This window comes from Setaria italica, chromosome VII (genome assembly GCF_000263155.2).
Source record: "Setaria italica strain Yugu1 chromosome VII, Setaria_italica_v2.0, whole genome shotgun sequence".
In the NCBI taxonomy this organism is placed as follows: domain Eukaryota; kingdom Viridiplantae; phylum Streptophyta; class Magnoliopsida; order Poales; family Poaceae; genus Setaria; species Setaria italica.
The window spans coordinates 17,516,683-17,541,665 of NC_028456.1; the positions used below are offsets into that span (position 1 = coordinate 17,516,683).

General features: G+C 51.8%; 1 protein-coding gene across 1 annotated transcript; it reads right to left on the minus strand.

The window, feature by feature from the left end:
* Positions 1–21,755: 21,755 nt before the first annotated feature.
* Positions 21,756–23,987, minus strand: LOC101761952 (F-box protein At5g50450-like). Its single transcript, XM_004975330.2, has 3 exons — positions 23,606–23,987; positions 23,331–23,493; positions 21,756–23,214 (listed from the first exon to the last, which is right to left on the minus strand). The coding sequence occupies exons 1-3, from the start codon at positions 23,851–23,853 to the stop codon at positions 22,387–22,389; spliced, it is 1,239 nt and encodes a 412-aa protein (XP_004975387.1). The 5' UTR covers positions 23,854–23,987; the 3' UTR covers positions 21,756–22,386.
* Positions 23,988–24,983: the final 996 nt, after the last annotated feature.

Sequence of the window (24,983 nt, forward strand, 5' to 3'; positions counted from 1 at the left end):
AAATCATTTGTTCTTTGTTTGGTGCGGTTTGATAGAGTCGACTTATGATTTTGTATATAAATCCAGCTTGTTTAGCGCTATATGTTGTTATAACTAGCGGGTACATGAGCTGTGATGAACAAGTCATGATATGAGATTTTTTTTAAGAACATGTATTGATGATAAGGTGGGTTTTAATGTGATGAACACCCACGCGATTTGAATATGTAGCACAATTTTATTTCGCTTATCTGATGTATAGGATTTGAATCATTCCAAAATTTGTGTTGTTCAGCCTTTTTTTCCTTCAAATTAGGGTGCCTTGTACAATATAAAATCTAATTTTGCCAAACGGTACACAGAGTGTATAGATGAGCATTTGGTGCAATGGTGATATACCTTGACTGGATGATGATATTCAAACGACGGTACATCCATCAGGTGTACATAATGCTGGTGAGGGAAGGGAAGCTAGCCTAGTACATGGCACGGGGTGGTACATCATTACATGACGAGTTGTTGATAATGGAGGAGAATGCCGATGCAGGCGAGTAAAATGAAATAGTAAACAAATAGTGAGGAGTATAGAAAGCTGCAACATTGCGATGTGAAGGTGGTAGGTGAGGTGAAGGTGGTAGGTGGGAACCGGTTTAGATGTCGACATAAATTCGACGGACATAAAGGGATTTTATGTCCCATCCGTGTGGCATGGTGGTTCGGCTCGGTGTAGAATACAGCCTAGGAAAAAATGAAATACACTTCAAAATACAGCCGTATTAGACACCTGAACAGATCAACGCACCGGATAAAGTATAGCCTGGCTGCACGGTGTACCGTCCATTATCCGGTACTCGGTACATATCTCCACGCACACCACTACACGACAAGCTAGGCGTGCGTGTAGGCCTGCATGCATGCCACCGTTGGAGCAGCCGGTCGATGCCGTATCGATGGAAGGAACCTCGTGGCCTCTATGTGCGCGTCAGCGAGGAGTTGTTGGGTACGGTATGGGCGTACGGCTGCTCGGCGTGTGCGGCTGGCTTCCACTTGGACCGGCAGAGAGATCAGATCGAGGCAGTCGTCATCAGGCCGAAAAACTCCGACGCCGAAAGCCCGAAAACCAATTTCATTTCCTTCGAAACCAAAGCCGTAAAGTTCCACGTAAATGGTTCGTGCAATGTTCACACGCCTGGGATGCGTCGGCGCGTCGGCAGAGCTGCTCCGTCTCACTGTCTGCTATCTATCTAATCGGCTGCCCCATCCAAGTACGCGTGAGTGCGTTGTTGAACGCAGTGTCCATGCCTGCACCGGCCGGCCGCGCACATCAGGAGCAAGGATTCAGACCTGCTCCGCCCCAACGCAAAAGCCCGAGGCGCTGCTGGTCCATCCCGATCCCGTCCGTGCGGCGCGGTGGCCGTGCGTGGCCCCGGCCAAGCAGGAGACAGGTTGCTTCTTCCTGCAGTTCCTTCTCGGTACAGGGCACCGCTCGTGAACTGCAGTTCCTTCTTCCTGCAGTACCTTCTCGGTACAGGGCAATCGTGGGGACGGAATGCGTAGAATAGAATAGTTGTGGACCGGTGGTTCGGCGGTTTCGGCCCCGTTTCCCGTTGGTGACACGCGCGCGCACAAGCATGCATGGGTTGCTGTCTGTCCGTGGCCTCCGGCAGCCAGGTTCAGAAAATGGCCGAAACCTACACGTAGGAACATCAAGGGGGCAGGTACGTATGTTCGTACGTGTAGGCCTCGGTTGCATAAGGTAATATTCAGTGAGTTAATCATATCTGGGTTGGGGCAAAGAGAAGACGCATCTTGCAAAGTCAACAAGCTTGATTGAAAAATCGAGACGGTTCCTCCACAAGATTCTGAAATACTAACATGTCCCTGTCACGCCTTCGTCCAGGGCTCTTATAATGATGTAAGGTGAGGCTTTGGCATGCAGCGTCGTCGTATCCGTGCACCACGCTGTAAACGTTAACTCTTAATTGCAGTCTTGCAGATATACGCTGAGTTCGTGACACATACATAGAACACAGAGATTCTGGAAGCGATCGATCTAGTACTTATTAATAGCAACAACAACGTAATGCCCCAGAGCACAAAGATCCATTGAAAAACTAACAGGAGTTGGACCCAGCCCGCGCGATTCATTCATCAAGTTGCTCGACGAATCGATTGCGTTTCTTTCGCCGCAGAGCACAAAGATCCATTGGAAGAAGGACCGAAAATCAAGACGACGGGCCATTGATCGGTTTCTTGAGGAGCCTCAAAAGTGAGCGCGTCCCCAGGTTCCGATCCGGCTCCACACGGGCCGGAACGGCGTTTGCCGTGATATATTTTTCCTCACGCGGTTGGCTGGGCTGGCCGATGTGTGGCGGTGGAGGAGGATACCGCCGCCTTGCGAGAGCGGGATCGATGGGCCGAGACGGGCGACGCGCGCAGGTCGCGACACCGGCGCGGCCGATGGAAAAGCCGGTCTCGGCCGATGACGCAGTGCTGCAGCAGCAGGCACGCATGCGTGTCCCACACCAGCGTGGACGTGTACTACGCTGGATTCATTCTGACCGTATCCTGTTGTACTACTCCGGCCGTCTTGCATCAAACCAACAAAGCTTCTTTATTCCGTTCCATCTCGACGTGCGTGTACGGCCTGCATGCATGCCATCGTGGCGCAGCCTGCCGGTGCCGTATGGGAGGGGCACCCATGGCCTTACGGAAAATGCAAAACCACAAGTCAGCCGCACATGTCAGCCGATATGGCCACCGTGTGGGCGTACGGCTGCTCGGCGCATGCGGCTGGCTTGCAGTACCGCGCGCAGAGAGCCCACAGAGAGGACCTCAGATCGAGAGATGCCGTGCGTCATGAGACCGGAAACTCCAACGCCGAAAGCCCGAAAGCGTAAACCAAGTATCAAAAAAAAGCGTAAACCATTTCCGTTCGAGCAAAAGCTGTCAAAAAAATTGAAACAAAAAAAAAGCTGTGTAAATGGTGCAATGTTGACACATCGCCTAGCTGCACGCACGCGGCACGCGGCACGCGGCACGCGTCGGCAGGTCGGCGGCAGAGGTTAGCACCATCTAATCTCAGAGGCTGCCCCATCCAACGCGTTCGCTGCTGAATGCAGCTCGTAGTGTCCATGCCTGCACTGCACACCGCACACATCAAACACATCAATCAGGATCCCTCGACGCGAGAGCCGAGATGTGCTGCTGGTCCACCCCCCGTCTGTGCGGCGCGGTGGTCCTGGCACCGGCGTACCATCTCCGACGAGCCTGGATCTGCAAATCCTGGCTACATAGATGCAGAATCTTTTTTGAAACGACGTTTGGTAAGACCGTTGCACAACAAAAATACTGTAGTAATAAAAGGAAAAACGGATAGGAATGGACAAAAATATTGTAGCGTTTCGTTTGTTTTTATGAATTATTGTTCAAATATTGACTAATTAGACTTAAAAGATTCATCTCGCAAAGTACAACAAAACTGTGCAATTAGTTTTTGATTTTGTCTACATTCAGTACTCCATGCATGTACCGCAAGTTTGATGTGATGGAGAATCTTCTTTTTGCATAGTGTCAAAGATAGGATTTTGGGAACTAAACAGGACCTCAGTATAGACAGGCTCCACTTGGACTGTGATTGGTAGGCTGCAGAAATTGTTGCGCTCACCTTGTATATGAGATAAGGTAGAGTTACCATCCATATGTCTCTTCCCCAATCCTTTCCATCTTCGCTGAGCAAATGAGCAGAGTACATGCTCCCATGGCTGGCTAGTGCCATTGCTTGAGTCACCGTGACATGCACAGGTTAACTTTGCCACCAATTGACTCATTCGCGATGTAGGAAACTTGTTTTTCTTGATGTCACTGCTGCCCAAAACTTAGTGAATTACCGGGACGACCACAGGCGATGTTGCTTAACATGAGCAGCACCCCCGCCCGCGCCGCCACAGCGTCACTCAGCCTGCTCTGCTCGGCGCGTAGGCTAGCTCTGCTCTATGCCGCCGCCTAGCGATGCCGGAGGAGCCTGGGAAGCGGGAGCTGCCAGACCGCCCGTCACGAACCAATGGCCGGTGTCCTATCTCATCATGTTCAATCTTCTCTTCGGCTAACTGACTCTGACAATCTCGAATGGTATGTCTTATGGCTTCGATTCATTACACGTGAGCTTGATTTTGACAGTAAGCAACTAGATTGGTGATTGAATTTGTGGGGATTCGATTCAATTCACTCGACTCCTCATCGCTCTCTGAAGCTCTCAAGGCCAACGCCGCCGCCACCAAACCTGGTCCGGCCTTCCAGTCCGGCACAGCCTTCACCCCGCCACCGTCGCCAACCTCAACCCGGGCTTCAACTTTCTGGTGATGCGGGAGGTTGGGAGCAGCCAGAGTGGTAGGGGCTGGCCTGCGCACCATAGCTGATATAGCTGCGGTGGTAGAGCGTGTGTCGAGCGGCGGTGCGACTCCGGCGAGGTGGAGCCCAGCTCGAAGTCCTCCTCAGCAAGGTGCCGCAGGGCTCCATCCGTCTGGCCTGAGCTTGGCCATGGCCGACGTTGGTGGCACAGGTGTACCACTAATGCGGCAGTGGAAAGGGAAGGCGCGTTGGGGAATAAGGAGAGGAGAAGCAAAGTTGAAGCGGCACGCGTGGCTATAGAGGTTAGTCGCCGGTTATGGGCAGGCGGCGGCGGATGAGATTCGTCGCCGGTGATGACCGGCGCGCAGGCCAGGAAGAAGCAGCAGCTCGGGAAAAGATATTTGGGGAAGAGCACTTGCTCACAGGTGGTGACCCCAACTTCTCACCTGCTGCCCAAGCGAGCCTGCATCGCGTGAAACGAACCCGGCCCTTGTTTACTTTGCGAATTTGGGAGGTGACAAATTACTGTAGCAATACTGTAGCGTTTCGTTTGTATTTGTGAATTATTGTCCAAATATTGACTAATTAGGCTCAAAAGATTCGTCTCGCAAAGTACAATAAAACTGTGCAATTAGTTTTTGATTTCGTCTACATTTAGTACTCCATGCATGTACTGCAAGTTTGATGTGATGGGGAATCTTCTTTTTGCATAGTGCTAAAGTTGGGAGTTTTGTGAACAAGGGCCCGATTTCCGTTCCACGCGGTGTAGAGAGAGAGAGCTTTTTTCATCTAGCGGGACAGGCTGGGAGAGGCATCCAGGCTAACAGATATGGTAAAAGTCAAAGATGCTGTACCAACTGATGCAAAGCTGGCTGCATACAGTCTGCCGAAAGCTCCCTGCACGTCCACGCAGCGGCGCGCGCGGCCCAGCCAGGTGCATGCACGCTACCAGTCGTCGTGAGGCGAGCCACGGCAATCGTGGCGGTGGATAACGGATGCCTAGTTAACGGAGCCACGCTACCAGTAGTTGTGGACCGATGGGAGCGGTGCCTCGGCGGTTTCTCGGCCCCGTTCCGTCGGTGACGCGCGCACGGACATGCACGGGTTGGTGGTTGTCTGTCCGGGCCGGCACGGCACGCACGCCACCGCTGCATGCGGGACACACCGGGGCAGCTGATCCCCTCCGTCCGCTGGGTCGGAACCGACCGCCGCCGGCGGGCGGGGCGTGTGGTGGCTCTTACGCACGGTACGCACTCATCAGACTTCTTTTTGAGCTCGGCGCCAGTCTTGGCCTCCGGCCACCAGGTTCAGAAGACGACGGCAATTCAAGGGGCAGGTTCGTATCTACGTCGTACGTGTAGGCCCTCGGTGGCATAAAGAAATAACGGAGAGCTGTATGGCTGCGTTCGGCCTAAGAGAAGATGCACCATACCATTTGGTCCATTGCAAAGTCACGGACGACAGTTCCTCCGAAAGACCAGAACATTCTGAATGGTAAAGATCCTTGTCGTACGTTCATCAGAAGAGGTATTATAATCAGGAGCAAGGTTAGGCTTTGGCATGCAGCGTCCCGCGCCACGCTGCGGATGGCGACGACGCTGCGACAGGGAAAGATATAGTATTAATAAGCTACCGCACCCGTTAATTATATTGCTGACCTCACCACGCATGTAACACGTCATGGGGCCAGCACAGCCTCGACCTGAAAATTAAACGAACTGCTACTGCTCTGAAGAAATGAAAAGCAGGACGGCGGATCATAGATCGGTTGCTTCAGGAGCCTGAAAACTGAACGCTGCTGCGCACGGCCATGCTTCCGTGTTCGACCGCGCACGGCTCGGCCCGTACGTGCTCCAACAGGTGATGGCTCGGCGGCACCCGTGCTCTGGCATCATGGCCTGCCCGCCGCGCGGCATGCGTCGGGGCGTAGGGATCCGGGCGCGCACATGCCGGTTAATTTGTTGCTCGATTCCATGCCCAAGCAAGCGGCGGCCTCGCTTTTCGTCCGGAAGCCTGGGAAGGCAGGAAAAGGATACCGAAGGATAAGGAGGCGATCGGATCGGAAGGTGCGGTGGGGAGGGTCTGGAAGCGCGGTGAGGTGGCCGGCGGCGGTGCAACCGGGAGTCCGGGACTGCGGTGACACGGACGTCGTCGGGTGTCGCACGGCAGGTAGCAGCCGCCGCGTGTCCGTGTGCCAATTGATTGAACCGGCTGGCCCGGGGGCCGGGGATCGTCGAGGAATTATTGGTCTGCGCCGGTGACGGTGATCGATTGATCGTGCAGTTATCTTATCTTACTATTACCATTACTAATTGGAGGTTCCGTGTGAGAACTCCAGGTGGAGCCACCTAGAATTTCTAGGTGAACAGTCTAGAAAAAGAGATAAAATCTAGAAATTCTTACAAAAAATCAAAACATCCGACCATCAATCGATAGATTGAAATCATCATAGCCTTTGGATCTATTATATTTTCTAAACAATTAACTACCTATGCCATTATGTAAATAGACTAAAGTAACCCCCTAAATCTACATATAAATTACCCACCTCTGCCATTATATAAAATAAACTAAAGTAATCCCTAATCTTCATCCAAATTACCCATTTATGCCATTATAAAAATACTTAAAATAACACTTAATTTGCAATTGAATTGCCTACCACTGTTACTTAAAAAAAACTAAAAGGAACCCTTAAATTTGCATCTATATTACCCGCACATGCCATTATTAAAAATAATATGGGTAACCCTACGTTTGAATTAAATAACCTTAATTAAAAATATACAGCAATATATGATTCTAAATTGTCTATATCTTTCTCTATTGGTATACGATATAATAATTAAGGTCTATACGCATGATGTGTGTCACCATTTATAAGGATATAAAGTGATGAGAATATAGATTTCTATGCTAAAATTGTATCTCAAACTTAGGGTTCATTAAACAAATTCAAGCGCATACCTACGATGCAGAGTGAAAAGTTAAAGATTATAAATGTGGTTGAAAATATTATAGAGTAATTACTAACCATTATAAGGATATAAAGTGATGAGAATATAGATTTCTATGCTAAAATTGTATCTCAAACTTAGGATTCATTAAACAAATTCAAGCACATACCTACGATGCAAAGTGAAAAGTTAAAGATTATAAATGTGGTTGAAAATATTATAGAGTAATTACTAACTAAAATCTATCACAATTGGATGAAGATATTAAGTATATATCTACACAAGTATTGTGTTCGAATATTTAACAAACGAGAGGAAGCTTATGGTAATAGTTTTGTAGCAATGTAGTCTCATTTTTTCCCATTGGAGACTCCGCATTAGTTCCCACGAGACAAGCTAGAAAAAAGAGATAAATTCTCATAAAAATTAAAAATATCAAAGACCAATTCTGTAAACTCTAATAATCATAGCCATTGATCTATTATATTTTCTAAAAAGTTACCCTCCACATTGTGAAAATATTCAAAAATGAGCTCTAAACCTATATCTAAATTACCAAGCTCAACTATTATCAAAAATAATCTAAAGTAACCTCATAATCTTCATCCAATTTACTAATACACATCATTATAAAGCATAACTTAAAATGTCATTCTAAAATTTTATCTATGTTACCCACGTGTGTCGTTATTAAAATAACCTAAAATAAACACCTAAATATTAATCTAATTATCTTCATATGGATCATACAGAAATGTCAAAAAGTAAACTAATATATGATTCTAAATTACCTATTTATGTCATTGTTAATATAAAAATATTAAGTTAAAGTATATACACATGATGAGTGCCACCATTTAGACCATTTATACATGTATGTGAGGAATCGATGAAAAATATTGATTTGTATGCTAAATATAATGTATGCTAATCAAATATTGATTTTCATCGATTATGGACTCCATGTCAGATACGTCTCAGTGTCCAACCCTATATTTAAGACTGTCCAAATCTTCTGATGGGCTCATAGATGTATGTACGACACCAAACAAAGAACAAATGATTTTACAGTGAAAGATGACATGCACAACCACCTTGCACACAGCCAAAACAAAAGCAAATAGATTAACTTAAGAATAAACGAGCGGAGATCTACGTAAATCCATTAGAACGGCACCACCGAACAATGCCAACAACGCCAAAACTAAAGCAACAAGGTCAGTTCAGTAAAAAAAATCACTCGCTCCATCTATGCAATAATCGAAACACGGAAGCTTTCCCCAACCAAATGAACTCACAAAACATTAAAATAAAGCATGAACCAAGAAAAATATTGATTTGTATGCTAAACATAATGTATGGACAATTTAGGTATATCAACACCAGCCGCAATCAAAAACTTCGTATATCTGATAATGTCACATTTACTATATTACACAAAATTGGCTGATCTTACGATTACTTTCTCCATGTAGATTGCTGATCCAAAGATAACAAACAAAAGCATTCAGATCCAAAGATAACTATTGCAGCTATAGCAACGCAACCACAACTCCAGCCTCCATCACCAATTCACCTGTTTGCTGCCTGCAACAGTCCCACTGATCACCACCATATGTTAATTAATGGGTAATAAATCACTGCTCAAAACGCACGGCGACTATGTTTAGTGACCTCTGTTTGTGAAGTAATGGATAGCATGCAACGCCTTCTATCCTAGCATTCTGTCGACTGATGTGCTTCAGCTAGATCCCAACCCATGCATGAAAGGAACAGATGCTACAGCTTTCGAAGGAGAACCTTAAATAAGATATTGAACAATTATTTGTGCGCTGCAAACATCTGCTATATATCAAGTAATTAAGGATAACCCTGTCCCCCTAATATTATTCGCTAAGTTATGATACCCCAATAGTCTACGATCACTCTGTACAATGTTGTATCACTCAGTTCCCCTAACTATTTCGATTACGATGTTGTATCACCGAGTAACATAACAACATGATTCTACAAAATTTCCTCCATCACTACGCTCAGTTATTTATAGATAAATTGGCAAGTTTAAGCATAAAAGTTTTGCTTACTATCCAGCACCCCATCAGGTAGGACTCTCATCTACATTTTGTCTCTTCGTCACCAATAATGCAGAAACGGTGCGCCAATATTCCTAGTATCTATTAGTATAGCGCCGGAAGGATTCCTAGCCTCTGGGCGCTCGACGTGGTTCCCGCTGCGTGTCCCCGACCTCTAGACGAGTACTTGCTTTGGTCTGCCTTCGTTGTGTAGGTCGGTCTCTGTGTCGTCCGTGCCTACTCATTATTTTGGACTCATCCTTGTTGTTGCAGCCCATAATTGTCTGCTTCATAGCACGCGTGAAAAGTAGGCCTACGAAAGCCTCAGTACCATTTCCGCTAGTGTTCGTATGCCTTGTAGGTGCCTGATGTCGTCACACTCATGCTTCATGTGGTCCGTCCATTAGGTGGCCATCAACTGATCTCTATCATCTTGCCTGGCAATTGCTTCGCCACGCTCTCGCTCGTCATCCCCTTCCATCTCTGCCTACGGACCTCACCCTTGATCCTCGCATGCATTGTCGCTGTTGTTGTCGCCCGCGCTGGCCCCCTCCTTTTCTCTGTTGCTACCAGCGCTGCCTGGGCCACCCCAAACCGTCATTGTTGCAACTCGACAAACTCAACCTCCTCTGAGCTATTCAGTTCTAACGCCCGTCCCTTTCTCTCTCCCGTCATGGTGTTCGCCACCCCCAATTTGTGTCTGGTCCGTGCAGTTCTAACGCCCGTCCCTTTCTCTCTCCCGTAATGGTGTTCGCCACCCCCAATTTGTGTCTGGTTCGTGCCACTGCAGTAACAATTGTTTTACTGGTTTCCAACGCGAGCAACGTTCCCATTTTTTTTTTCGATGCCCTATTGATGTGAGGCATATGTGCAGCCGCACGGTGCTCTGCAGTTGAGTCACGCCGTCCGGCCACCTACGATGGCCGCTACGAGGCGTCCCTCTCTGACGGCCTCTCCTTCGATGGATCCGTCGTATCTGAGGTCAAGGATGAGCACTCGGGATGCCGTCATCAGCCATGCCAATGCCATCTTCTCCACCAGGTACAAGTTCTTGAATGCTCATGCACCATCCTCCCCTCTTATTAATGAGTCACTACTGCCTCAACAGGTCAGGTGAGTGTGCAGATCCTAGCAACTCATGGTTGCACGGATGCCTTTCTGCTACCAGTGTCACGTACAATGACCATCCATCCTAACTTTTGTTCAGTTCCATTCTGCATGTGAGTGCGTGTACACTCTACGTCAGAGAACACTCTTTATTTACATTTCGTCTCCTCATCATCAATTGTGCTGTACATTTTGTCTCCTCATCATCCATTGTGCTGAACCTCGTCCTCTACAGGCGCAGCGTAGCGCCAATCTTGCCAGTACACATATGCGCCGATCGATCCAGCGAAGGAGCTGCTCCGCACCGACGCAGAAGCCGAGCTGCTGGTCCATCCCGTCCGTGCGGCGCAGTGGCTGTGGCCCCGGCCGAGCAGTAGACAGGTTGCTTCCTGCAGTTTCCTTCTCGGTACAGGGCACCGCTCGTGAACTGTACGCCAATGCAGCGGCGCGGCCGGGGCAGGTGCATGCACGCTACTGCCCGTGAGGGGTCGACGGCGGCCACGGCAATCGTGGGGCGGACCGGATGCCTATAATAGTTGTGGTACGACCGGAGCGGTGTGGTTCGGCGGTTTCGATTTTACACACAGACATGCATGGGTTGCTGTCCGTCCATCCGTCCGGCCTGCGCTGCACGCCACCGCTGAATGCGGGACACCGGGGCTGATCCGATCCCGTCCGCGGGATGCCCCCTGCTCGGACGGGAACCACCGCCGCAGGGGCGTGGCGTGGCGACTGGCGAGGGGTCTATGTGGCTTCATCTCACGTACGTACGTACCCAGACTTACGTTTTGAGCTTGGCGCCAGTCTTGACCAGGTTCAGAAAACGGCGGGCAGGTACGTATCTACGTACGTGTAGGCTTCGGTGGCATAAAGTAATGACATAGAGCTGTACGCATATGGCTGCGTTCGCGGGCTAAGAGAAGATGCACCGTCGCAAAGTCAAGAAGCTGATTGAACCGTTTAATTATGTCCAGGGACAGTCGTTCCTCTCCAAAAGACTAGAAAATCCTGAATGGTACAGATCCTTGTCATATACCTTCATCATCAGGGCTCTGTACGTATAATCATGTAAGGTTAGGCTTTGGCTTGCAGCGTCCTGCATCGTCGCCATCTGCGACAGGGAAATTAAGATACTAATAAGCGACTGCATGCATACGATGATTGCCGGTATACTATACGTTCACTTCACACGATACATAGAACACGTCATGGGGCCAGCACAGCCTCGACCTGGAAAATTAAACGATCTACTCTTACTTATTATTAATAAGAACATCAACATAGTGCACCCCAAAGCACAAGCATCCCGTGAAAAATTAACAGGAATAATTGGACACGCAACCCGCAACCAATTCACCAGGTGGCTGCAAACGATCGGCGGTTGTATCTTTCCGCCAGCCACACTGATCTGAAGAAATGAAAAGCAAGACGGCGGATCATAGATCGGTTGCTTCATGAGGCTGAAAACTGAGCGCTGCTGCGCACGGCCATGCTTCCGTGTTCGACCGCGCACGGCTCGGCCCGTACGTGCTCCAACCGGGGAGCAGGTGATGGCCTTGCTCTGGCGTCATTGCCTGCCCCGCAGGCCGCAGCCCGCTGCCCGCCGCGCGGCATGCCACGGGGCGTAGGGGTCCGGGCGCGCCCATGCCGGTTTGTTGCTCGATTCCATGCCTAAGCCAGCGGCTTCCTCGCTTTTCGTTCCGGAGGCTGGAAAGGGAGGAAAAGGATAAGGAGCCGATCGGATCGGAAGGTGCGGTGAGGAGGCCGGCGAAGGGGCGGGGATGACACGGACGTCGTCGTCGGGTGTCGCACGGCAGGAAGCAGCCGCGTGTCCGTGCCCCAATTGATTCATCCGGCCCCGGCCGGTGGTCGTTGAGGAATTATTGATCCGCCGCGCGGGTGACGGTGATGGTGCACTTATACTAGAACTTGGATTGGATACCGTGTGTCACGACTGACGACAAATGGTACTTGCTCCTCTTCGCCGGCTCCATCGCAGGCGTTGGGTCGAGGAGGGACCTGCAAGTGGCACCGTCGGGAGGGGGCGCCGCCAGCTTAGGGGAGTCCTTGAGGGGCGATGGATCTGAGCAGAGAAGAAAGAAGGGGAGGTGCGGGAGACACTGGAGATTGGTTTTTGGTAGTCTACTATAATGGTGAACATCAAAAATTCAAAAGTAACTATTGGTGAGGGAGAGAAAAAATATTTTGCTAGTGGAATATAAACAATCTACTAGAGATGTTCTTCGTTTCGCTTGTTCATTTGGGACCTTTGGATAGGCTGCCACACCTCTTGTGGCAAATTCTCTGATTTTCAGCGAGGAGCTAAAGCCAGCTCGTATAAGTAGACGAGTTAAAATCCTAGCTTGGCTCGTCGAGCTAGGTACGAGCCGAGCGCGCTAACAAGACATGAGCTTCTCGTTTAGCCCTAGGCTTTGTCCATGAACGTAAATATATAATGTTCTTCACGGAACACACTTTGCAGGAGACCAGAGCATGCAGCAGCGATGAGCAGGTGAAGGTATTGGATTTGCTTGGCATTGCCATGGTTTAGGAGTATTGTCCCAACGTAACAAGGACAGTTGTCGTCCAAATGCTAACATATGCGATTCATAATTTTTAGCGTATTAGATTTTATATAGACTTGTGATTTATTCATTACTGAGTTCGCCTTGATAATTAGAGCAATGAAGTTAATCTCTGTCAGCTGCCTCTCGGCAGTTTCAATCCATCTCCAAGGCACATATCAGACGATAAATTGCAAGGTGAACATCTGTAAAAGGAAAAACTGGCATTGAACTATACTTTTTAGGTCCTATTTGGATACACAGTGCTAAACTTTAGCATTGGAGTGCTAAACTTTAGCACTTGGGACTGTTTAGATACTGTGCTAAAGTTTAGCACCTTTGGTCGGAAATGATCCAAGTGCCCCTCCTTTTCCCTCTTCCCTTGCTGGCGCACTGCCCCCTCCACCACGAGCTGATCTGCCTCGCCTTGCCGCGCTCCTCCCCATGCTCCTTTTCCCCCGCGCGCTCCACCCGCCGCTGCCTCCTCACCTTCTCCCTCCCGCCACCACCGCCGCCGTCTCCCTCCCCGCTCCTCCCTCGCGCCCCGCCGGAGGAGGTATGGCCGGGCGGAGCCCGGCCCCCGCGGCAGCGAGCTCCATCCCCTCCTCGCCTTGCTCCTGCTCGCCTCCTACCTCTGCTTCCGCCGCGACGGCGGGGACTATTGGGCCAGGGAGGCCTTCACCACGGCCTCAAGCTTCGGCCACCTCTCCGTCACCGTCCCGCGTATGCTCTTTGTCGCGGAGGGGTCCGAGTCCCCGGACGATGCGGCTTACTCTTCCGCAGCCGCCGCGTCCTGCTCCCCCGTCGGGCTCGACCCTACGGTGCCGGACCAAGTCCCTGCAGCAGCCGGCGGATGCCGCCCCCATGACTCCGCCCTCCGCGCCGGCGCCCGCCAGGAAGCACTGGATGCCGCTGCTCCCGGCGCTGTCGGCGCCGGCCTCACCCAGATCCCCTTCTAGATTTGTGCTGCTCAGGGCCTCGCTCCTCCCCTCGAGCAGCGGCGGTGGCAGCCATGGCTGCGGTGGGCGCGGACGCGGCAGGCAGCCGCCCACGCCAGCAGGGCCAGGCGGAGGAGGATGGCGGAGGTGGTGGCAGCACGGGTCGGGCGGAGGAGGCGGAGCTGACGGAGGTGGCGTGGCCCGCCGGCGGGGCCGAGTGGAAGAGGCAGGCGGCGGGTAGTGTGGCGGGAAGGAGAGAGAGGGAGGAGAGAGAGGGGGCAACGGTGGAATAAAGTGCATAGGGGACCACTTTTAGCAGGTTTAGCAAAGTTTAGCACCCCTTGGGTGTGCTAAAGAACATGAGGGTGCTAAATTTTAGCACACCCCTTTTAGCATCCCTGTTTGGGAGCCCAAGTGCTAAAAGGTGCTAAAAAGTGGGGTGCTAAAGTTTAGCACCCACTCTCCAAACAGGGCCTTAATTTTCTATAGTCATTCATGGATCAACGACACCTGCTGAGGGATTCGAGCCGCCACCGTGGCGTGGCAGACTGCGGCTGCAAGACCGACGGACCAACCACGCGGGCACATTGACAATCACGGCCTGTGCGCTCGACGGCAGAAATCATACCAAGCGTCAGCAGTAGGATTGTAGGAAGCACGTCTGCCTGCAGCAGCAAGAAACTGTTTGAAAGGCCACGACGGGTGTGTTGATGCAGGGCGTGCATGTTGCAGCAGGAGGTAGCAGCTTGTTTTGCAAAATCCGTGCGGATACAGGCTCCAGATATCCATGCTCATGAGCAAAACACCACGCCCACGCCCGCCGCCCATCACGAACAGAAAATTATGCTCGTGCCCGCCATCCGCGGATACCACATGCCCGCGGGCATGCCCGTGTGCCCGCATAGCAACATATAAACATCTATATCAGGCTATCAGTCAATTCTAGTTTTTCAGCACATTAAACAACCATCAGGCAAGAGACAAAAACCATTAGATGAATGTCTGACCAAGAAAATAAATAAGTCTTACATCTTACAGCATAATCTAAAGTTTTCACACATTAACAATTTAACACAAATAAAGGCATGCTGCATGCAGCCATACAAGTTATTATTCAACACCATTACATAAAAAGTTCAACCAAACTTAGTTGGAATTAGCAGTAGTAATGCAGTATTCTTCCTTCATCTCTTCTTAATGTCTTCAAGGCATGACCAGAAGCTATTAATCCTTCCATCAGCATCATCTACAATAAAATTTCATATATTTTAGTAGCCGCAGCAAACAATTCTTATATGCAAATGAACAATCTATTACAGTAGTAGTGTAGTATCTTTTAGAGTGTGACGAAGCTAACTTTGGCCACACATCAAAGCTTCCAATATTTTAGGAGTAAGACGGCTGTGATGCTCACTTAAAATCCTTCCACTAGTACTAAAAGCTGATTCAAAGGCTACTGTTGTAATTGGAATAGCCAAGATGTCACGAGCAATTTGCCTCAAAGTAGGATAACGAGTTCCCTCCAACTTCCACCAACCAAGGACATCAAGATAATCATTCTCATCATAAGGAAAGGGTTTCTTCATCCAAATAACGATGTAGCTCATTCTTACTTCTAACAAAGCTAGTAGTCTTCTTATTTGTTGAAAGGGTTTTAAAAATAGACAACACATCAGCTGCACCAACTGAAGAAGCACCACTAATGATGTACCCACACAGTCTTGCTATTTGACATAATAGTGTTTCATCAAATCAGTTAGCAATTGATGGGCCTCTGTAACATAAGATCCGGCATGTTCTTCAACAAAAAGTGCAATATAGCAAGTATGTAACATTGTCATCTTAAGACGTGGATCAAGAATGACATCAACAGCCATAAGACCATGTATATCAGTCCAATACTTGTCATACTTTTCTATCATGGCAATAGACATGTCCTTAATAGTATCATGTTCATCGTGCTCCCAAGATTTAATTTTAAATTTAACCTCACATACTTTAGGGAAGAAAAGGTTGGCTGTCACATATTTAGTTCCAGAAAATAGCTCAGTAAGGTCATAAAATAATCCTAATTTCTCACAAATTGTAGAAGCAAATATCCAATCATCATGTGGTGGACAAACATAGTTCCTATCATGCTCGTCCAAACGTTCAAAAACCTTCCTATAAGGTATAGCAATATTAAGCATGATATAGATTGAGTTCCATCTAGTTTTACAATCTAGTTGCAACTTCTTGCCCAATTCAACATTTTCATCTAGAGCTGTTTTCTCAAACTTTTCATACCTCTTTGGTTTAGCAACCCAATAAGCAATACTTTCTTGGATGTTTGAAATAGCAGTTGCAATGACTTCCATGCCATCTTTGACGATGAGTTTGAGGATGTGCGCGCAACACCGCATATGCAGCCATTTCCCTTTCAATAGCATGTTAGTTGCACCAAGTCTTGTGTCCATTAAGCGAATCATGCTATCATTGGTGTTGCAATTGTCAAGGGTAACGGTTGACACCCTCCGATCAATATCCTAGCTTTGGAGACACTTGTGCAATGGATCACAAATAACTTCTGCAGTATGGGGACATGGCACATACATAAACTTGCACATAATAATGCAATAATTCAGTTGAACAGATTCACCAATTACAAAAATTTGAAATCTGAACAGCAAGCAACAAAATGAAAAAATTGACAGTGACCTCAAAATGCAGCATTTAAGCGTCCATGTGTCATCAATGAAATGTCTAGTTACTATCATATAGCCTCTTTTTTTTTATTATCGGCTGTCCAAAGATCAGTTGTAACAGCAACACGACAATTGTCCTTTGCAAGAATATCCTAGCTTTCCTTTTCTCACCCTCATAGAATGCAAGATGTCCCTTCTAATAGTGTTTCGAGTGCCCATTTTAAACAAAGGCTGCAGTGCACTAACAAACTTACAAAAGTCATGGTGATCAACAATGGACAGCGGGTACTCATGTAGTATGATCATGAAATAGAGAGCTTTTCTAGCTACTTCTTAATCAAACGCATAGTTTTCTACATTCACTGTCCCAGTTTCAATGGTTCCAAACCTCAAATTAGTTTGAATTTTATCTCCTGACTTCTTTTTATTATAGGTACAAGATTTTAGGTGTGTTTTTAGATGTGTTGTACCGTTTCTTGAAATGGCTGAAAGCTTCTTGCCACAGTGAATGCATTTGGCCTTTCACACTCCATCAACACACACCTTCTCAAAGTCATTCCACACTTTTGAAGTGAGCCTCCTCTTTGAACCAGTACCAGCAGGAGCTTCTTCCTCACCACCTGATATGTGCACAACATCGTCCCCCTCAGTACCAGTAGCAGCCACAACAACACCAGAAGTTTGGGAGGCTGGCACACGTGAGTTACTAGCCATGGCAACTGCAAAACAAGTGCAGATGATGTAGATAAGTACAATGCAAATCTAGAATATAGTCAACGAATGTAGATCTACTCAAAATAGGGTGGATTTAAAGGATCTAGTATTCTAGCCAGTCAATTTTACACTCAAGCTAGCAAATTAGAAGTTCAGAACATAGAAAAGTGGTGGCAGTGTTACTTGCATGGGAGCGAACTGCTGGATGAGGTGGCGACCGGCGGCGGACGGGCAGACGACGGATCCGGGGGTGGCCGGCGGCGGGAAAGGGCGGCACCGAGGCCCTAGCCCCTGGCGGCACTGGCCGCTGGGTTGGGGTCTCGGGGTCGGGGAGACGGGGGACGGGGGAAGGGACCGAGGAAGTGCGGTGACAGGAGGAGGGGAAAATAAATCAGGTGAAGTTAGAATGAAACCCTAATCTGAGTTTATATACTTGGTATCGGGGGTTGGAGTCACGTGTCACACATCGGATATCTTTTTTCATGCCTGTGAGCAAATATCCGTTGGGTCTAGAATCACACCCGCGCTCATGTCCGTGTGCATAAAGTTAAACTCATATCTGTGCCCATTAGATTCCATATCCACGGGTACGCGGATATTTTCTAACCGTTGCCATCTAGTTTGGTGCGCACAAGTGTCGTGAAAAAGCTAGCTCCTGGCCGGTTCGTTTTGCCTCCGGTAACAGAAAAATCAAGCGCCCCAGGAAAAGCGTCGCGGCTGTCTGTTTGTGCTTGGCTGTATTGCATTTCAGCATGTACGTGCGCGGCATCGGGAGTGAGCATGCACGCGGCGGCCCTGCGTGTGCGACTTGCATGCATGCCACCGTGGAGCAGCCTGCTGTCAGCTAGCCGATGCCGTATGGAAGGACTAGTATCGTTGGCCTCCGCGCACGTCAGCGGGTTGTTGGGTTAGGCCGTTAGGGTATGGGCGTACGGCTACGCGGCTGGCTGCATGCACCGGATCGACCTCAGATCGAGGCTTGTCTTGATCAGACCGAAAACTCCAACGACGGAACCGTAATAAGTGAACCATTTCCTTCGTCCGAAAGAAATACTGTATAAAAAGGTGGTGTAAATGTTCAAACGCCTAGGTTTGCGTCGGCACGTCGGCAGAGCAAAGCTAGCTATCTATCTAATGATCTGCTGCCCCATCCAAATTGGATGATCTAATGCGTGCATTGTTGGATGCAGCCCATGCATTGAGCGCACACATCAGGAAGGACCAGGCCAACAGATCTGCTGCTGGTCCATGTTCACCCCGTCCGTGCGGCGCGGTTGAAGTCGTGCGTGGACGGCGGCCACGGCAATCGTGGCCTTGCCTAGAATAGTTGTGGACCGACGAGAGCGGTGGTTCGGCGGTTTCATCAGGGCCCCGTTCCGTCAATCGGGCCTGCAGTGCACGCCACCGCTGCATGCGGGACACCGGGGCAGCTGATCGATCCCCTCCGCTGGGATGCCATGCTCGGACGGGAATCACCGCCACCTGGCGTGGCGTGGCGACTGGTGGCGAGGGGTCTATATGTGTGGCTCGATCTCACGTACGCACCCAGACTCCTTTGCGCCAGTCTTGACCAGCGCATGCGCGCGCGCGTCCGTGGCATCCGGCCGCCAGGTTCAGAAAACGGCGATTCAACGGGCAGGTACGTATCTACGTACGTGTAGGCTTCGCTGGCATAAAGTAGTAATTAACATAGAGCTGTATGGTGCGAAGTAAAGCTGATTGAACCGTTTAATTATGTCCAGGGACAGTCGTCGTTCCTTTCCAAAAGACCAGAACATTCTGAATGGTACAGATCCTTGTCATGCCTTCATCAGGGTTGTTATAATCATGTAAGGGTTTTTTTTTTATAAGAATCATGCAAGGTTAGGCTTTGGCATGCAGCGTCGCTAGCTACGACAGGGAAAGATACTAGTAAGAGCTGCTGCCGCACATCAGTTAACTGAAAGCATACATTGACTTCACAGGATACATAGAACACGTCCTGTGCCAGCCCAGCAGCCTCAACCTGTTGCAAACTAAACAACCCACTACTTACTGTTATTGTTAATAAGGACATCAACATGACAACATGGTGCACCCCAAAGCACGAACATGTCGCGAAAATTTAACAGGAATTTGACCCAACCCGCACAACCAGGAATTTCACCAAGTGGCTCGGCTCGAATCGATGGTACAGTACGTGTTTTCTTCTCGCCAGCCACAACAATGATCTCAAGGACTGAAAAGCACAACGCCGGATCATCGATCGGTTGCTTGAGGATCTATCATGGTGAGATCTCTCATCGCGCTAGAGAATCTATAATTTACAGCTTCAGTTGATAGATTTATGAGATGATTGTTGTGCCACACCCGTCGACGACCTCCTCGCTTTTCGTTCCGGAAGCCTGGAAAGGGAGGATAAAGGATAAGGCGATCGGAAGGTGCGGTGGGGAGGGTCTGGAAGAGCGGTGAGGTGGCCGGCGACGGTGCTACCGGGACGGTGGGGTGACACGGACGTCGTCGGGTGTCGCACGGCAGGGAGCAGCCGCGTGTCCGTGCCCCAATTCATTGAGCCCGGCTGGTAGGGCTCCGGGGGTCGCCGAAGGAATTATTGATCCCGCCGGTGACGGTGATCGATCGATCGGGCAGTTAGCCAGTTATACTAAACTTGGAATGGATGCCCTGTGTGTCACGACAAAACGCATGGTACGTGTCCTGTTCCATATTCTCTCAGCGAGAAAAAAAAGACAAGGGTGCCCGCTACTCGCCTTACTCCAATCGTCCGTCGTCTACTCGTCTCTCTTGCCATTGGCAATCGGAGCATCTTTGATAGTACGGTACATTGCAAGTCCAGCTGAGCTTTGTCAGAAGACTTGCTGCAGACTGCAACCGAGCCCCATCAGCGGTCAGCGCGAGACTGCGAGCCCTGTAGCGTGCGCAGAGCAGCCGCTGGTCCATGCATGATGATGCATCGCAGCACTCCGAGCTGGTACGCCCCGCTGTTCCCGTGGACGATCGGTGCACGCATCATCCATTCACGGACCGGACCGGCGCCTGCGCAAGCAATCAAACCGTTCACGCACCAGCAGCAGCCGGCGAGCCAACCAGGAAGCGTCGGTCGCTGGGTGGCTACATGCGTACTCCATGTGCCCGGTCAGAGCCCATCACTGTGCTCTGGCCCCTGCTCGCTTAATCAGCAGGCATGGGCGCTCAGGATCGGATCCGGGAAGCAACCAAACCAAGCAGCTGCGCGTCAACAACTCAGGGAAGAAGCAAGCGCCTGTAGCTGCAACTGCTGGACGAAACGAGACGCGCGATCAGTGCTGCGCCTCCGATCGGCGCGCACACCGCCCCGGCCCCGGCAGCTGCAGCGGCTTTAATGGGGGAGGCATGGGCGCGAGGTGGATGGACCTCGGAACAGCATGCAAGTACCAGTAGCGCCGTGGCGACGAGAGACGGTAGCCGTGGTCTGAATCGTTCTGCAAACACTCACACCACGTTGACGTGAAAGCGGGGGGGCCGTCGCTGTCGCTGCCCACGACTTCCACCGTTCCACGGCGGCAGCGCAGTGTTTTTCCCCGGGCGCGCGCACGCGCGTTGACGTCGTCGGATCGGAGCGAGCGAGCGGAGATGACGGGAAACATTGCTGTCTCTCGCCGCGGGCGCAGACGTCCCCGCCGCCGGCCGGGTTGCCATCCGGGGGCTCTCGCCTTCGGCGTGCCGGGACGGGGCGGCACTTCCGTATCCCCGCGACGAAAAGCCGCACGCCACACGTATGCAGGCAGCACTGGATGTCCGGATCCATACCACCATATCTGCACTGCACGCGATCAAGCGGCAGCGGCAGCGGCGGCGGCGTGGCGCTCGGCCACCACCGCACCAGGTCACGCCGAATCTAGCCAAGCGGCGGAGATATTTCCAATTTCCATCGCACCGCAGGTAGCTCGCCCGCGCACGTCTCCGGCGGCACGGCGGAGTCTCCCTCCACGCGCGATTCCCCGTGGGCTCTAACGGCTTCTGTCGCGTTCCCTCCCTCCCTCGGGATGGGCCGAGACGGACGCCGCATAGGCCGCCGACGGGATGCCGCAACGGCGGCCTGCTGGGCAGCGCACGCAGGCCCGCCCCGCCCCCACAGCCAAGCCAGCCAGAGGCAGCCACATCGTCGGTTTTTGGCTCGTCGCCGTTCTCTGGCCGCCTGGCGTTTTCTCGCTCCGCCTTTTGGAACAGAAAGCGCAGGCGGAAGCCATGCCAAGCACCGCACGAGAAAGGGACCCGGTTTCGACGTCACGTCACGTCTCCTCCCGGTGAACGGGCTGACCACGCCACAGACCCGGCCGTGCTGGCTGCTCAGTTACTCCACCACAGCAGTGCCTGTCACGGCCTCCTCACGGGCCAACGGTGAAAAGAAAAATTCACTGCTGGATGTGCTCTGGAACTCCAAGAGTTCCCCTTTATTGCCCAAAAACCTTATTCCTTATTTAGGAAGGAGAAGACAAAAAAAACGTAGACTCTAGTAGCTCCCCAATTCTTCCAAAAAAAATCGATGCTTGTTTGATTGCTTGCTGATTACCGCGGAGGTGCATGGAGATCAGTTGGAGGACGTCCATGTGGAGGGAGAGGATGAGGCCAGCACCGTCGGGCTCGAGCTCGTCGGAGTATATGGTTGAGATACGGCGCCGAGAAAGAGAGAGGAGAGGGAAGGAATGGTGTGCGTGTGGACTGAGGGGTCTACATGTGCTGAAGTGGCGGGAGTATACTGTTAGGATGTGCTATGGGTGATATGATTTCAGGCAAAGAAATTTTTAAAGTCCATTGATAATTTTGTGAAAAGAATTTTAGGAAAAACTTTCGCTTTGCCATAATGTTACCTCAGCATGCCAACCAACCATGTACAGGTTACAGGAGGAAGCAGGGGGCGAAAAACGACAGCAGAAGAAACAAAAGAGAAAAAGAACGGCCGGCCGGGGGGGACAGTAAAAACCGACGTTGCTAATTGCTAAAGTAAGAAGTGACAAGAAAACGGACGACGCGAGCAGATGGCGTCACGGCGCCGGGGCCACCGCCGCGGCGTCGCCATTGGCGGCGTTGCCGGCGTCGGGGTGCGCGGCGGCGGCGTCGAGCCACCGGTCCGTGGGCGTGCACTCCGCCTTGTGGGCCATCTTCCAGTGCAGCGCCTGGCACGCGCGGGAGCAGTAGTTCACCACGCCGCACACGGAGCACCGCCGGAACTCGTGACGCCGCGTCTCGGGCCGCCCGCACAGCGCCTGCGAGCACAGCCGCAGCGCGCCGCCCGCGCCGTCGTCCTCCGGCGAGACCGCCGCCGCCGCCGCCGCCGTCACGGCGCCCGCCCCGGCCGCGGCCTGGGCGAGCGGCCGCGACGCGAACCAGTCCACCAGGAACCGGTTCGCCGCGTGCGCCTCCCCCGCCGCCGCCGCCGCCGCGGCGCGGCACCCGAAGTCGCTCAGCAGGCACGAGTGCCGCCGCGAGGCCGCCGCCTTCCCGCCGCCGTTGCCGTTGCCGCTCCCGCCGGCGCGGAGCGGTGGCGCGGCCGCCGAGGCGGCGACCGCGGCGGCGAGCTCGCGGGCGTTGGCCTGGATAAGGAGGCGGCGCCCGTCCAGCACGGAGCGCCGCACGCCGTAGCCGTCCTGGAGGCAGTGACCGAGCTCGCGGAGCGCGTCGACGTGGCCCAGCGACGCCGCGCGCGCGCACAGCGCGGCCCCCGCGCGGAGGTCGCGGTCGTCCTTGCTCCCGCCGCTGCCGTTGAACTGGATCACGGCCAGCGAGTAGAGCGCCTCGCGGTGGCCGCCCACCGCCGCCGCCGCCATCAGCGCCGCGCCGGACCCGCGGCTGCCAAGGCAGTAGAACCGGATCTGCAGCACGCGCGAGCGAGCGAGCTCCATCATCAGCACAGGATCGCCATGGCAAAGTTTGAGCGGCGCGGAGGAGATTTGAGTGATTGATCCTCGTATCAATGTTACGAACTTACCATGCCAAGAAGGTAGCAGGCTTCCAGGTTGCCGGCGTCCGCGCAACGCTGCAGGAAGCGGTGCGCGTCGTCCGACCAGGCCTTGGCGCGCACGGCGAGGCACCGCGGCGACGCCCGCGCCAGCACCACCTTGCTCTGCCCGAGCTCCCGGAATCTCTTGCACCTGCACACGCACACACATCCATCTCCCCGTAAGAACTCCGACCATCCAACGATTTCTCGATTCACAGAAACTCCAGTCTACTCAGGCAACAAGCAGGCACAACAGGACGTACGTGAGCATGGCGCCGGCGAGGTCAGCCGGCGACCCGGCGGACGACGCGACGTCGCGGAGTATCGACACGACGAGATCGTCAGGCAGCTCCTCGAACATGTCTCCCAGGCCGGCGCCGCCACCGCACCCGGCCGCCGCCGGCGACCCCTCGGCCGCCGCGGTTCGGCGCCTCTTCCGGCGGTGCAGCGCCTCCGGGCCGTCGCCGGCCGCCGCGTGGCAGGAGTAGCACGCGCCGCGCCTCGTCTTCATAGCCTGCCGTCCGGATGCGGCGTCGCCCGTACGTTCCTTGTGGCGAGCCGTGTGCAGTTGCAGTTCTTGGGTGAGGAGGGGGGAGGGGAGAGAAAGGAGGGTCCGGGAGGTGGGGGGGTGTCCGTGTCCGTAATGGTGAGGCGGGGAGTTATATATAGGAAGGAGGCGGAGGACGGGGTCGTCGTGGGGTGCGTGGTCGCGAGGAAGCGCCAGAGGAGAGACGTGGTTTCGTTCCCGTCGTGTCCCCGTTCCGTTGCGACGGGGGTGGCGCTGCACGGTCAACAGGGACGCTGACCGGAGGGAAGAGAGAGGCCGAGAGGAGGGTTGCTTGAGGGGGAGCACGCTTGGATGCAAAGCCTCTCCCTTTCTTGATACTCCCACCCTTCTCTCTCTCTCCTGTCCTTTTTCCCACTCTCTCTCCTCAGCTTTTCTCTCTCTCCTCTCAGCTTTTTAGGCATTTCTCCGATTTTTTCCATTTCCCTGAATTTTAGAGAGGGAGAGGGTGGGAGGTGGTAGGGCACTGGGGACTGGGCCCATTCATGATTATGGTTAGTGTGTGCTGCATCTTTGACAGCCTTCTCTGCCCTGCAATTTGCATTTGCATCTTCCTTGGCTTTGCTTTGCTTGGGCTGGGTTGTTTGCTTGATTTTATTTCTTGCTGGTTTTAATCTTGTCAGGAGAAGAAAAAGAGAGGCTGGGGTGGGGGCCAGGAGGTTTGTTCCCTTTGTCCTCATGGTTTGGTGCCACCACCACCACACACATAGGGGTTGGTGACATGGATATCTTGCTGGATGAGATGGTCTTGACGCTGTCAGTGCCATGGCACCAACATGGCATATGCAAGTAGCAGATTTCATTAGCAGCACATAGCAGCTATGGGGGGTCTCTGTGATTTGCAGATCGGGGTTGGCACAACAAAAGCCTTGCTTGTTGCTTGATTGGTTGCAGCATCATCTGATCTTGCTAACAATTGAAGCTTTGGCTGCCTAATTTGGTGCATTAATTATAAAACCTGCTGCTGGTGATGGTTTTGGTTCCAAGGAAATGGTTGCTTCGGCGCGCTACTAAACGGGGTTGGGTTTCGATTAACCAACCTGGTTACGACTTACGCGCCATGATGTGCCCATGCA